Source organism: Xiphophorus maculatus, chromosome 19, assembly GCF_002775205.1.
Source record: "Xiphophorus maculatus strain JP 163 A chromosome 19, X_maculatus-5.0-male, whole genome shotgun sequence".
Taxonomy (NCBI): Eukaryota; Metazoa; Chordata; class Actinopteri; order Cyprinodontiformes; family Poeciliidae; genus Xiphophorus; species Xiphophorus maculatus.
Genome location: NC_036461.1, coordinates 27351923 through 27366954, shown reverse-complemented (window position 1 = coordinate 27366954; position 15032 = coordinate 27351923). Strand labels below are relative to the sequence as shown.

At 41.2% G+C, this 15032-nt stretch overlaps 1 protein-coding gene across 1 annotated transcript in view; it reads left to right on the top strand.

The window, feature by feature from the left end:
* The window catches only part of arhgap5 (Rho GTPase activating protein 5), a 101591-nt gene that overhangs the window by 47651 nt on the left and 38908 nt on the right, over positions 1-15032 (top strand). Inside the window, exon 4 of the mRNA XM_023353254.1 lies at positions 9557-9634. Within this exon, the coding sequence (XP_023209022.1) occupies positions 9557-9634 (78 nt within the window). The remainder of the gene's footprint in view (positions 1-9556; positions 9635-15032) is intronic.

Genomic DNA, 15032 nt, shown 5'->3' with positions numbered 1-15032 from the left:
ATTGTACAAAGACATGTACGCAAGTGTGCCTGTAATTACATGATATACAAACAATAATATATTGCTAAATATATATAATGTAACTTTTGTCTTCAGAACTGCCTTAATCCTTCGTGACATAGATTCATCAAGGTACTGGAAACATTCCTTAGAGTCTGGTCCATATGAATTGCAGCCAGTGCAGTTAGCAAGTGGTTGTGCAATCTCAGGTGAGGCTCAGCTCACTGCTGACCAGCTGCGCTTCTGAGCATATGAATGGAAATTGCAAAATTTAGCGATTTTGAAGAAAAAATAATCAAAATTGGTAAAGCTAAATGAAAAATAAATACTTCGTAGTACAAAACACAGGGTGAAAATAGCTATATAAATTATCCTATCATTATATTATTCTTCCATGATGACAGGTAAGGGTCTGCCTCCCCTGACCGCACATCACTGATTATTTTTATATCTACATATATAGCTATATATACAGTATATATAGCTATATACAGTATATACAGTATATATAAATTATGTAGTGACTTTGGTTGGGTGAACAAAAGCCTGCCTAAGATCAGTAGCTGTTAGCGATCAGTAGCATAGAAAGAATAGACGCCTCATGGGCCGCTCTTGAATACTGTCGCTGACGAGATTTATAGTGGCCATCTTGGAGCGATCGACCGCTCCACAAAGCATTATAAGTTTGACAGGCACAATGACGGATCAGTGCATTTAATCAATCACACCTCAGTAAATGCTAAATAGATTTTCACAAATTTTTTTCAGGAAACCTTACTCAAACAGCTATCATAGCTACATTTACAAGGAAATGTTTTTTTTTAAGTATTTTTGATTTGAAATGATACATGGTTCAGCATATTTAAATATTTTTTGGGAAAACGGAATAGATTCCGAATAGAATATTTTGATATTGATGTATGATGAACATTTTACAAAGCTCACAACCAGTCATATTTTTTTATATATATTGTTTAGTAATATCAGTACATATTTATATAAATATATAAACACAAAACGATACAATCATAGAGAAACAAAAATTATTAAATAATTAATACTGAATAATATAATATATGCACCCATATTTACATGTGTCAATGTTTTCCAGCCGAGGAGTTGTAGCTTAAGAGATTCAGCAGCTGAGATTCATCAATGTAGTGTATCCGTCTCTCCTTAAAGACATTTCCCCACTTCTTCCTCACATCATTGTCTTTATGAAACCTGGGAGCTATCTTACTTTTGACAGAGTGAAAGAATTACATATAAATAACAGTCTTTGCCACCTTGTGTCGCATAATTTAAATCAATGTTAGGTTAAGTCTCCGTTAGTATTCATAGCGGGGGCTGAATCCTGGTATTACACCAAGCTCTATAGCTAATATTAGCTGGCATTTTGTCAGTGGACATAAATACATTCTAGTAATATTTTATTCCCAAAAAATAAACGGTAATATATCCGTCTTACTTATGAAACGTTATCCCCGATATCTCACGTCAATAGTCCGTCGATCTGAGCAAAAATATCCGGCAGTGCTGAGGCTTCTTCTGCTGTTTTGGTTTAACCAAGTAGGAGGGACGACCGCTCCAAGATGGCCACCTCAATTCCTGCACCAGAGCAGCCAATGCACTGTCTACGCATTATATTATGTCTGGCACCGGTTGCTACATTCCATAGTAGGTACACAGACAAACCCGCGAGAAGGAAACAACACTTTCATTCTATTGGCTGAGAGGTTACTAAGCGACTGTGCCAAAAGACGGTTCCACGTTTCGTAAGCGAGCAAAGAGTCCGAGCAGAGACTAAGTGTGAGCGCAAGAAGAAGCTTTGAGGACAAGCATTACAAGTTTTGAGAAGAAATACATGAAGTCCTACTTTCAAAGTGAAAATGTAAGCAAAAGTATTAAAAGTTTTGAGAACAAAAGACATGAGATCCTGTTTTCAGACTGAAAATGTGTGCTCTTGGATTATGGCAGGAAAATTCCCCCATACCTTACGAGTACATTGAACTCATTCTCATGTTCAAGAAACCAGTCTGAGATTATTCATGCTTTATGACATGGTGCGTTATCCTGCTGGAAATAGCCATTAAAAGTTGGATACACTGTGGTTATAATATGATGGACATGGTCAGCAACAATACTCAGGTAGACTGTGACGTTGACACAATGCTCAGTTGGTACTTAAGGGCCCAAAGTATGCCAGAAAAATATTGCCCACACCACTGCACCACCACCCCCCTGAACTGCTGATACAAGGCAGGATGGATCCATGCTTTCATGTTTCATGGTTTCTCCCTGGTTTAACGTTAAACTCTCCCTGGTTTAACGCCAAATTCCAACCCGACTATCCGAATGTCGCAGCAGAAATAGACTCAAGCAACGTTTTTCCAATCTACTATTGTCGAATTTTGATGAGCCTGTGTGAATTGTAGCCTCAGTTTCCTGTTCCTGACAGGAGTGGCATGTGGTGTGGTCTTCTGCTGTAGACTAAATACATTGAGTTTCTGCCATGTAATTGGCTGATTCGACATTTGCTTAAATGAGCAGTTGGACAGGTGTACTTAAAAAAGTGGCCAGTGACTGTATAATAACAATGTATTTAGTCAAAATTTACTACAGTTGACTCTTGCTTACTAAACTGGCTTCCTGGTTCCTGCTCCAGCAGATCTATGCTATAAGTTGGTGCTGACATACGAACAGAAAAGCAGGTAGAGCAAGGTTCCAACTTTGACAGATAAGGGAGAAATGGTAGGGTAAAGTAGTGATAAGATGTGTGCTGATGTGTGCATCAGATTAAGGGATCATATCACAGCAGGAAGAGTCTATCAGATCCCAGTATGCAAACATGAAGTTCATTTGTGACTTTATTCCCTTTCCAGCTGTTCTGGTTGTGTGAAGACAGACATGTATCTGTTCCTTGTGTTCCATCCTGTTTGGGAATCAAATGTCCTCATAAAGACAGTAAGCTCTAGATCATTGGTGCCCAAAGTTGGTCCTGTAGGGCCTGGAGTTCTCTGGGTCCAATGATGGCTCAATAGAAGGCCTAAGAAGAACATTGACATGCTGAAAAGGTTGTTACTACCACCAAGGAGAGAACTAAAGCATGCAAGATGCCGGCCCTCCAGGACCAACTTTGGGCACCACTGCTCTAGACTGTTGACATGTTGGAGAAACTGTGATAGAGATCATTCAAGAATCAGAGAAACTCATTTATCAAACATTCACAGACCTCAAAAATACAAACAAGTCTACTCTAAGGTATTTTGAGTTATTTACAGATTCTGAAAGAGTGGATTCTAAGCATTCCAGTCAAACACATGGAAAAACATAATTCCCTCCGATCTTATAAGTAGTCCTGATGCTGTTGTTTTTTCATTGGTTTCTTTAGCATTTCTTTTGAGTGGTCTTAAGTTCACGTCATGGCACATAAATGGTCGCTTATATAAAGTACCTTGCAGTCCACTTGGGGGTGCCAGTGGATAACAGTTTGAGAAACTTCAATAGAGGAATATAAATGAAAATATAATGAGTCAATATTTTATTTATAAAGTCAGACATAGTATTTTGCAAAAAAGTTGCCAAAAATGCTTTTAAAAAAACCCCAATGTGTGCATTTTCTTTACTTAATAAAAAAATCTATTAATTTTATTATGTAGCATATACTAAACATACCATGAAACAAAATTGTGTTTGTATTGCCTGAAGATTTTTGATGAAGTGCCTTTCTTCAGCATGTAGAGATGAGTAATGTGGTCAGATATTGAATATCTGACCACATTACTGATTTATAGTTCAGATTAGATGGAACTGCGGGTGGTAGAGTGGGAGAATAAGGGGGACGATGAGTAACATTAAGTTTATGTTCTTCTATTCTGTTGTTTATTGAACAGTCCAGACTGACAACAGAAACACCAGGGGCCTCATGCATAAAAGAGTCTGCAGTTTTCACACTAAAACTTGGCATACGGACAAATTTAGAAAAATACGGTGCACAAAAAAATTTGGATGTATGAAGTCATGCGCATGCACGCGGCTGTGCACCTTAGATTTATAAATCCTAATTTGTGGGAAATAGAGCGCAGCTGCTGGTCCGCCCTGTCGCTACCCATAAATACATATGCGAATTAGTATAAATACCTGGAAGTCTGCCAACACATGAAGCAATAACCATGGCAACTTCCTTGTTTGTAGCAGTATGAGTACTTCAGTTTCATCGTTTAAACAATAAAATATTAAAACCATTAAAAAAACATCGGGTTTGATACTTCGTGAATAACTGAATGGAGTCAGATTTCAGTGTATTTAGGTGAGTTTTGACGCTTTTCAGTTTGATATTGTACACAGAAAATGTTTGCATGTTGCTGCACTTTTTCCCGCCACGGAAAAAGCGTGCACACATTTACATAAACTTTGATGCAAAGTTCATCTTTATACATGCTGACTTGTGCGGAAAATATGGCGTCGCATATTTTTTGTGCATATGCCGCTTTATACATGAGGCCCCTGGTGGCCAAAAACAAGATTAAATTAGATGTTATTTGTGTGAAATGTAGTGTGTAAACCTGATGTAATACAACATTCAAAGTTTCTGTATTGATCTTCCACTGAATAAATTAGAGGTGGACAAAGTAATCTGCAACACTGTACATTAATATAACAAAAAAAAAGACAATGTTAGTGCCATAATATTGTGTATCCCTAGACATGACTGTTCATTCTTAGCTAGTTGACTGAACTGGGTGTGCAAACTAAACTGTTGCTCTTCCATTTAAAAAAAGTTCCAGCTAAAAACCTTAACCTCCTTGGAATATTGAAAAAATAATTAATTAATCATTCTAGTACTTTCATTTATTGTTGTCAGACTTTAAACAACCTGAAAAAGGAATAACTGAGTTTCATAGATAAGAGAGCTGATGATGTTTCTAAATATTTCTGAAAGTCTGCTTAAGACACTATGCTGTTCCTGCCACCAGAAAACTGTCCTGGCGTTTCCACCATACAGACTTGGTGAAATGCTCCTTTATTTTTCTCAGTCATTTTATGGGAAACAGCTTTAATCTGGTCAATACATATGGAGGTTAGAAACTTCCAGCTGAAAATGGAAGTTTTAGCTGGAACCCAAGCAAAATTGGTTTCATTTCTAATTAATTTTTCCTGAATTATCATTGCTGGTAAGATTTCAAGAATATTTAGTGTTTATGATGACATCCTGATGATGACCAAGATGGCGGCGCGTGAACAACGCGAGGCTCAGCGTCTCTCCAGAATCTGCTCTTTAGTGGTTTTTTATTTATTCATGACTGGACTTTTTTTTCAGAATTGCACAGCGTTGCTGCACTACAGCAGACACGAACTTCTGAACCTTTGGAGCTACAATTTTGACTCCGATCTCCGACTCATCCCAGAGATCTCCAGAACACCAGAGGCTGCTCACTTCTCCCGGCCGGGTGGAAGTGTACGCAGGCCGCGACAAGAACGTAAACAAAGGCGGGGTAAGCGTGGAGGGGTGCGAGCGAGGCTAAAGCTAACACCACACCGGCTCCCTTTACCCAGCATTTTCCTCGCCAATGTCCGTTCTCTGGCTAATAAAATGGATGAGTTACGACTATCCATCACGAATGACAGACGGATTATGGACTCAAATGTCATGTTTTTCACTGAAACATGGCTAAACAACAGCTGCCCGGACAATGCTATCCAGCTAAGTGGACTAACCCTAGCCGACAGGACAGCAGAAGACTCCGGCAAGACCATAGGCTGAGGTTTGTGCATTTATATTAACAAAGTTTGGTGCACAGACTCTGCTACTACCGAGAGTCACTGCTCACAGAATGTGGAGTTTTTAATGGTCAAATGCAGACCTTATTACCTCCCAAGGGAATTCACCTCGATCATCCTCACTGCCGTGTACACCCCCCCGGATGCTAATGTCAAGCTAGCCATGAAAGAACTCTATGCGGCTATTAGCAAACACCAAACCAAATACCTCGAGGCTGCTTTTATTGTTGCGGGTGATTTCAATTACTCCAACTTGAAGACAGTTCTTTCCAGATTCCACCAACATGTCTCCTGCCACACCAGAGGAGACAAGACCCTGGACCATGTCTACTCCAATCTGGCTGGAGCCTACAATGTGACACCCCTCCCCAACATCAGACAATCAGACCATCTCTCCCTGTTCCTCACACCTTGGTACTTACCACTCATCCAACGTGTGAAACCTACCGTGAGGACAGTAAAGGTGTGGCCAGAGGGCTCAGACGCTGTGCTCCAGGACCGGTTCAGGAATACAGATTGGACTATTTTCCACCATACAGACTTGGATCAGTACGCCTCATCTGTACTGAACCATATTTCCACCACCATAGAACGTGTCACCACCTGCAAACGCATTACCATGTACCCCAACCAGAAACCCTGGATGAACCGAGACGTTCGTCTCCTGCTGAAGGCCCGCAACATCGCCTTCAGGTCAGGGGATGCACAGACTTACAGTGCAGCCAGGGCTGAACTGAAGAAGGGAATCAAGAAGGCCAAACATTACTACGTACAAAAGGAAGGTGGAGGATCATTTTTCTAACGCCAACCCTCGACGTATGTGGCAAGGCCTTCAGATTCTCACAGACTACAAGAACCCCAATACTTCTACTGATGTCTCCTTCCTCAACGAACTTAACAACTTCTATGCTTCTTTTGAGAGAGGGAATACCACAACTGCAACCAAAGCAGCTACCACCCCAGGCCAACAGCCACTGACTTTTCTCCCCACTGACGTAAGAGCGGCTCTGAGCAGGATTAAATCCCACAAGGCTGCGGGTCCTGATGGCATACCTGGACGTGTCCTCAGAACGTGCTCTGGGGAGCTGGCAGGAGTGTTGACGGACATCTTCAACCTTTCCCTGGCCCGCGCTGTGGTACCGACCTGCTTCAAGTCTACCTCCATCGTCCCAATTCCTAAGAATCCCAACCCAACCAGACTCAAAGACTACCGCCCGGTAGCCCTTACCCCCATCATTACCAAGTGCTTGGAGCGGCTGGTCCTAGCACATCTCAGATCCTGTCTCCCCCCCACACTAGACCCCCACCAATTTGCATACAGGCAGAACAGGAGCACAGAGGATGCAGTCTCTATAGCGCTACACTCTGTCCTTTCTCACCTGGACAGTAAGAACACTTACGCCAGACTGCTGTTCTTAGATTTTAGTTCAGCATTCAACACTGTCATCCCATCACAACTCATTACCAAACTCACAGACCTCGGCATCAGTTCACTCATGTGTAACTGGTTGCTCGACTTCCTGACCAGTCGACCTCAACATGTCCGGCTGGACAACCACTTCTCATCCACCATCATCATAAACACCGGAGTGCCACAAGGCTGTGTGATGAGTCCCTTCCTCTACTCCCTCTTCACCTACGACTGCAGACCTGTCCATGGCTCTAACGCCATCATCAAGTTCGCAGACGACACCACGGTGATCAGCCTCATCAGAGATAATGACGAGGCCACTTACAGGGAGGAGGTAGACTGTATGGCTGAGTGGTGCGACAAAAACAACCTGCAGCTGAACACCGAGAAGACCAAGGAAATTATCGTGGACTTCAGGAGGAACGCTGACCTACATCCACCCATCCACATTAAGGGGACAGTGGTGGAGCGTGTGGACACCTTTAAGTTCCTGGGAGTCCACATCTCCAAGAACCTGACTTGGACGACCAGCTGCTCCAAACTCATTAAGAAGGCGCATCAGCGCCTCTTCTTCATGAGGACCCTGAGGAAGAACCACCTGTCCTCAGAGATCCTCACGAACTTCTACCGCTGCACCATTGAGAGCATCCTCACCAACTGTATTACAGCTTGGTACGGGAACTGCTCTGTCTCCGACCGGCAGGCGCTGCAGAGGGTGGTGAAAACTGCCCAGTATATCGCCAGGGCACCGCTCCCTGCCATCAAGGACATCTACAGGAAGCGGTGTTTGAAAAGGGCCGGGAAAATCACAAAGGACTCTACTCTCCCAGCACACACACTCTTTTCCCTCCTGCCCTCTGGGAGGCGTTACAGAAGCCTACGGACCAGAACCACCAGGCACCGGAACAGCTTCTTTCCCACAGCTGTCACGCTTTTGAACGCCTCCTGACATAAAACATAAACTATAAGGACTGTACTCCCCTATCCTCTCATACAACAATAAGACATGGACTATCCTCACACACACACATCACGGACTGTTTTCTTCACACACACATATACAACCTGTAAATTTTATCTGCCATTATTTATCTATAATTCATTCCCTAACATTCTTGTATATTCTGTATAATCTGTATAATCTGTGCATATAGCTCCCATATTTATATTTATACACAATATCTATATCTCTTGCTATAACCCCTTATAATCCATACATACATAGTCTTGTACATCTGTAAATAAATATTTATATCTCGTAGAGCACTTCTGGATAGATGCAAACTACATCTCGTTGCTTGTACTTGTGACAGTGCAATGACAATAAAGTTGAATTCTATTCTATTCTATTCTAAACAATGGTCCAGCCTTTTGTCTTTTGCCAAATAAATGCTTTCTGGGACCTAAGTCTGACTGCGACCCCAATAACTTATAACAAAAGAAATTAAACGACTCCACTCAAATTACCAGCGCTTCACCTGTTGGGGTCTGAAAGCACAGTGCCTCACAAGGTCCTCTTGGTCTGCATCCGCAGAGAAATCTGTGATAGTTCATTAGTCAGTTGCGTCTTTCTGATCCAAACCGATCAATTGAACTCTGTGAGCTTTTTACCTTATGCCGGTCTGGGCATGCACTTTTACAAAGATTTTTTGTGTGGTTTCGCTACCCCAAAACAGACAGAGCTTAAGTCTGCTGCTATCCTCCTGAGCGCCGCTCTCCTTCTGGGCGTGGGAAGATAACGTCTTCCAGCTCTATTTGTTAAAAATCATAGCGCACAACTAATCCAGTGCGCTGCATTAGTTGTGCTGCGCATTACAGTCTAATTAACTTCTGAGCCTTTATTTATTTCCTCAAGCTAAACTGCCGGCCGGCTCCTCTGTTTAGACTATGGATGGAAACAGCATTGCATTCTCTTTAATTTTTTATGTTCTTTATCATGTATTGGAGACTGGAGTTAGTGGCGCCATTTCAACCAAAGGTTTTGAATGCACTTCTGAATCAGATGTGCTCGAAAGCTTCCTGTGTATAACTCTTCAACATGCTGTCAGCTCCCGGTCAGGCAGACGCATTTAGTTCAGTGTCCATGAGATGATATTTTTTATTGATTAATTTTAGTTGCCTCTGCGATGAGGCAAAGTTTGCGTAAAAACTTTAATGTCTGCCCATGTGTACCAGTCAAGGGTGTGAATTATAACCTGTCAAAATGAAGAAAAGGTTTCAAATACAAAAAGTATTCTGTTAACGTGAACCCTGGTCATAATATATAACATCCTGCTCACCTTCGTCACATATAACATTGCTTTAACCCAGCAGAACTGAATTTTTGTCTGTTTTTGATGAGGAACATTGTCTGTGTTTTTGCAGGTCTAACGACTGAGGGTGTTTACCGTGTCAGTGGAAACAAGACAGACCAAGATAACCTTCAGAAACAGTTTGATCAAGGTAAGCTTTGATCTGTCTAGATATATGCTCACAGTGAAACCTATTTCAGACTCTTTCAGTGACTGAAAACATTTAACAGACTGAAAGTAATTCTACTTTCTAGTTTACGCTAGTAATTCTAGTTTAAGCTATGCAGTGGCGCAAAAAGAGGGTTTGCACTGTATGCAACGCATAGGGACGCTGCACTAAAGGGGGCGCAAAAACGATGTGGGGATTTTTTTTCTAGTCAGCATTTTAAGTACTTAACAGCTGTTTGTGTTTGAAATGATCAACAACAGAGGAACAGCACTGATTAGGCGCCCCCCTCCCTGCCAGCCGCTCTCCCCTCCCATACAGGTAGCTTGGGCAGAGTCCCTTCGACAACGCGCTGAGGCGCGTTTTTTTTTTTTCTTTTAAATTTGAATTGTAGCAATGCACTCGACAACAGGGAGTTAAAGATGGGCGGCAGATAAACCTCAGGGGCACAAAACAGAAAACAGAAGAGGGGGAGGGATAAAGATGTTGGAGAGACAAAGAAAAGCTTTTCAAAGTGGTTGAAAGACAGTAGGTAAGTAATGTCAGTGTATCAACAAGAGAGTTGTAAATATTCAGGTTAGCATAAGCTAGGCTACAATGACAGGTGGTTGTTGTTGTCTCCACCCCGTATTGAACTAATACGGGACGCGATTTATTCCGTATTGCTATAAATGTCTGATAGACACACATATCACACACAACTCAATAATAAGCGTAATAATAATGACCAAAAAAAAGACACCGGAAATATTAAGGTCAGCTATATTGTCGTTTAAGGACCTAAACAGGACTCCCCCAAACCACACGAACTCACGCTGTTGTCATGGTTGCCTAGAGACGGACTCTACGCAGCCGCAGTGAGCTGCTATCAACTCGCATCTTTTTAAAATATCCACCCGATACTACACCGTTCTTAGAAGCAAAACCTCTGGCAAAAATACAGACGGTAGTGGGAAGACACAGGCTAAACAATCACAGTGAAGTTTAACAGGGGCATTTAAAAAAAATGTGTCGGTGATATTCAGTGGCCCACAGTGGGTTGTTTGATATCAGACAGAATGGATCAGGAGAGGAACCGCAGACCCGTCAGAACCTAAAGAACCAGACATCAGTCTCTTCATCCCTCAATCATTTCCTGAGACCGAACAATAATATAAATGGCAATTTAAAGAACAAATCATACAAATAGATTAATAGTGAATAAATAAATATTGTGAAGAGAACATTAAAAATGTTTGTTAGGATTGTGTAGGAAAAACGTTGATATCTTTTATAAATACAGTGTTTTGTGGTCAATATTATTTCACTATTTTATTAATGTGGGTTGCCAGTTTGGATAACCTGACTTCCTATTGAACTATAAGAATGATAGAAAACATGCTAACAAAATGCCTCAGACCTGCAGCCCATAGGCGGTTCTAGACACAGGCTAACAGAAGTGGCTCTTTGGCTCTCTTATATATTAAATGATGAAATACTGCCCTGTTTTTCGTTTCATTCTTTTCTAATTGCCCTGAGGGAAACAATTTATTCACATATATGTACATTTATTATTGATACTTTAATTAAAAATGAGTACAAGTTTATGTCGGGGAAGGGGGTGAGGGGAGGGGGGCGCCGATGACATGTTCGCATATACCTCACCAATATGCAGTTGCGCCCCTGATGGTATGGCTGAAAAATGTATCGCGATATAAACATTTCAAATCAGTCAACATCAATAATTTTTGATTAGCTTTTATCCACAGTTCCCTCTCCAGCTGTTCTACTAATTTCTCCATTTAAAAAAAAAATTTCTTAAGCAACTATGAAACATGGTGGTAAAACCTGAAATTGCTGCTGTGCAGATAGCTAACCAAAGAGTGAGTGAGTTAGTTGATGGCACCAACCTTGCTCAGCTGGCTGTGAGAAGTTGAATTTCTAAAGCCATTTCCCAGCCTACAACCCCAGAATGTTGTCCGATTCTAGATTGGGGTTCAAATACCACATAGCCAACATCCTGCCCTCCCCCTCCAGAAAGAAATGACAACAAGATGGAAATACATATAAGTTAATATCAACCCAGTTTTGTTTATCAGACTGATACTAAGGTTAGTGCCGTACTATCTTGTATCCTGTTAGAGTTCATTCATTTTTGTCTCTATGCTCCACCAGGTTCGTTAACCACTTTCAGGGCCCAACCAGAACTCCTCAGTGTAAATTGTCTTGAGAAATAATGAGATTTGGTTAGATATAAAAACAGGCTTCAATGCCGAAAAATGATCAAATGTTACAAGCCATTCATGTCATACAAATGGAACAGATACAGAGTTGCATTCACCATCCAGTGCTGGGCCACACTTGGCTCACCTTGTGGATGGAACCAAGTGAGGCAAGGATTGTAGCACAAGTTCAGCTTTTTATTCTTCTCTGCAATCTGTACCCTCCCTTAAGGTAAAGAGTTGTCTAATCACTTTCAGTCTGTTTACATATGACTGGTGGCAGTCACACATAAACATGGTTACGTAAGCTACAGTGTGTAAGCAGATAGAAGAGGATAAAAAAGACAGAGGAAAACACAGAATCCATAACAATCCCTAGACATGACTGTTTATTATTAGCGGGTCAACTGGACAGGGTGGGCAAACTAAACTGTTGCTCTTCCATTTCAAAAATGAGACTCTGAATCTGAATGTTTTTCAGTGATCTATTCTCTGCAAATCTAGTTGGATGGTTGTATTGTGGTGACCTGTAGTGATGGGTGACCTGTAGTGATGGGTCAGGGACAAACGATTCGGCTCTTAGAGCTGGCTCTTTGAAATGAACGATGGGAACCATCTCCTCCCTGAGAGCCGTTGTCCATTATAAGAGAAGGGCCATACCACACTTTTGTATGGTGTGCTGCTGTTGATAGAGAAAGTGGGAGAGAGACATTAAGAGAGGGAGCTGTCTCCCTACCGTTTTCCCCTCTACTCTCACTCTTTCAGTGGCTCCGCTGAGCAGAGTCTGCTGTGCTCACAGCATAACTTTGTTTAATTAGCATTGCAGCCTTGTGGCCAATTTCAGGGCCATGCAGAGACCTTTGGAGGGCTTAGGGTTAGCAACAACCAAGAATATTAATCAAGAATATAACATTTAGTTATTTATTTAAAATATGATATTAGTATAAAATCATGCACAAGAACAAGGAATGCAAAATACAAATTTTTTTGTACCACAGTAATCTTAACATGCTTTAAAAGGAGCAGGAAGAAGTACAAAATGTCTGAACTTCTACCCTCTAAACTCATACAATATTTTCAGATGGGCCCTCATTAATAAATCACATAAAAATATAAAATAAACGGGTTAATTCATTTTCCATTTTATCTGGGTTTGGATATGTCTAAGTATATACATCAATACCCACACAGTCATATGCATTGGCATCAATTTACAACACATATTAGTGCTATCTCTCACCCATATTTCTATATCTTGTGAAAATGACCTCCTTATATTTTCTTTTAAATTGTATTAAATTTTGACTTTATTTTAACTCCTCATTTAACTTGTTCCATAACTTTACCCCATGAATTGAAATACAAAATCTCTTGTTGTTCGTAAACTACGAATCCTTAAGTTGGAGTAACCCTTTATGTTATATCCCCCATCTCTTTCATAAAACATGCTCTGTATGAGCTCAGGTAGCAATTTATTAGATGCCTTAAACATAATTTGAGCAATTTTAAATTACACCAGCTCTTCAAATTTAAGAATTCTAGATTTTAAAAATAATGGGTTTGTCTGCTCATAATAACCAATTTAATCGGATCATACTATAACATTGTCATCAAATTTAATCTATGTTTTCCCTGATAGGTATAATGTTGCTGTTGAGGGCTTTCTGCTGAGAGCTGGAGGGCTGTGTTGATCTGATTCTGTAGTTTTTAAACAGACCAGAGGAGAGAAGGTCGCTGAATATGAAGTATGTTATGAAATAAGCAAATTTGTTGCTATTTTACTAAGTAAACTATAAAAATAAATTGCTTTGAATCTTTGTTGAGCCACAGAGCTGTTTTGTTGCCCAGGTTTTTTGAGTTTTTCACATCGCCGCTCTTTATTGTCAGTCAGGCGGTCCTGTTGCGCTTCTTAATGTGTTTACAGGTCCACTCCACTGCCACTGCTGAAATCTGTCTGACTGGAGCAGTGAAAGCTAGGGAGAGAAGGCATTTGATAAGACTCAGTTAGAGGCATCGCAGTGACTCAAAACAAGAGCGTGCTGCATGTTTTGGCATGGAGTTCCAAGGACGGTCCAGTGGCTGCCAGTCTATTAACGGAGGGGTCCACCTCCCCTGGTAGCCATGTCAGTCCATCCTGCTTTTGGGACATCTTGTTTTATTTCATTATTTAGTTGTAGCATGCTGCGGATCAAATTATTGTTACAGTATTTTCACTGATGTTTATGTGATATTTTGTGAGCTCCAAATGCTACTGGCATATTTGGAGCTCCAATAGTTCCAAATGTCAGTAGCATTTGGAACTTTTACTGCCGTGAAGGTTCTTCTATTCTACAGTAACTTCTATTCACAGCTGCTCACCTCCAGCCCAGATCCCATCAGCAGTGTTGTGAACCGCCTGGTAGTAACATTAGGTTAAGGTGAAGCACAGAGCGAACAGTGAACAGGCGGTACAGGGCTTTGAGGTGCGTCGTGGTGACAGTGGCGGTACCGTTTCTCTATATCAGATTATTCTGATTCTGACCCACTGCGGTGGGACTGACTTAGGCTGCCTGTAGTGAAACAGGCGTTTAGTCCAGCGCTGGGGCAGCCTGATAAAATTAAAGTCAGAAGTTTTCTCTGCAGCCAAACCATGTCTGTGTTTGGGGGTGAGGAGGGTTTTCCCGCTATCGCGAGGATAATTACAAAAAATAAATAGAAACAGTTTTTCTGACTGCAACACTAGACCTATGTTTTTATACAGAGCCCCCTAGGGTACATGAGGAAAAATGTTTCTTCTGCGTTACCTTGCAAAACATTTGCGTTACCTTGCAATAAGTAAGTTTTGCGTTCACTCGCAATATGCTTACTGCAATATTTGCTTGTGTATTTTGTATACAGTGAAGGTTATCCTGCAATAGTCAGCCCCGCCCACTCCTCACTACGTCCCAGGGCTGCCTACTGACCAGTTCTCTGTCTAACAGGTCCGGAAAATCTCTGAGACCTGGGTATTACCCTAAAAGTACTCTATAAGAGATAATCTATTTAAACTGGTGGCGAAAGTGATTCGTCTAGCTCTAACTACCTCCAATCCAGAAGTTATGACCCTTTACAGTTAAGAAACAATCAGCTGAGTAGCCCTCACAGCTGCATAATTCCAATAACCACTTCTGTTAACGGTAGCCCACTTTCTAAATCATAACTTG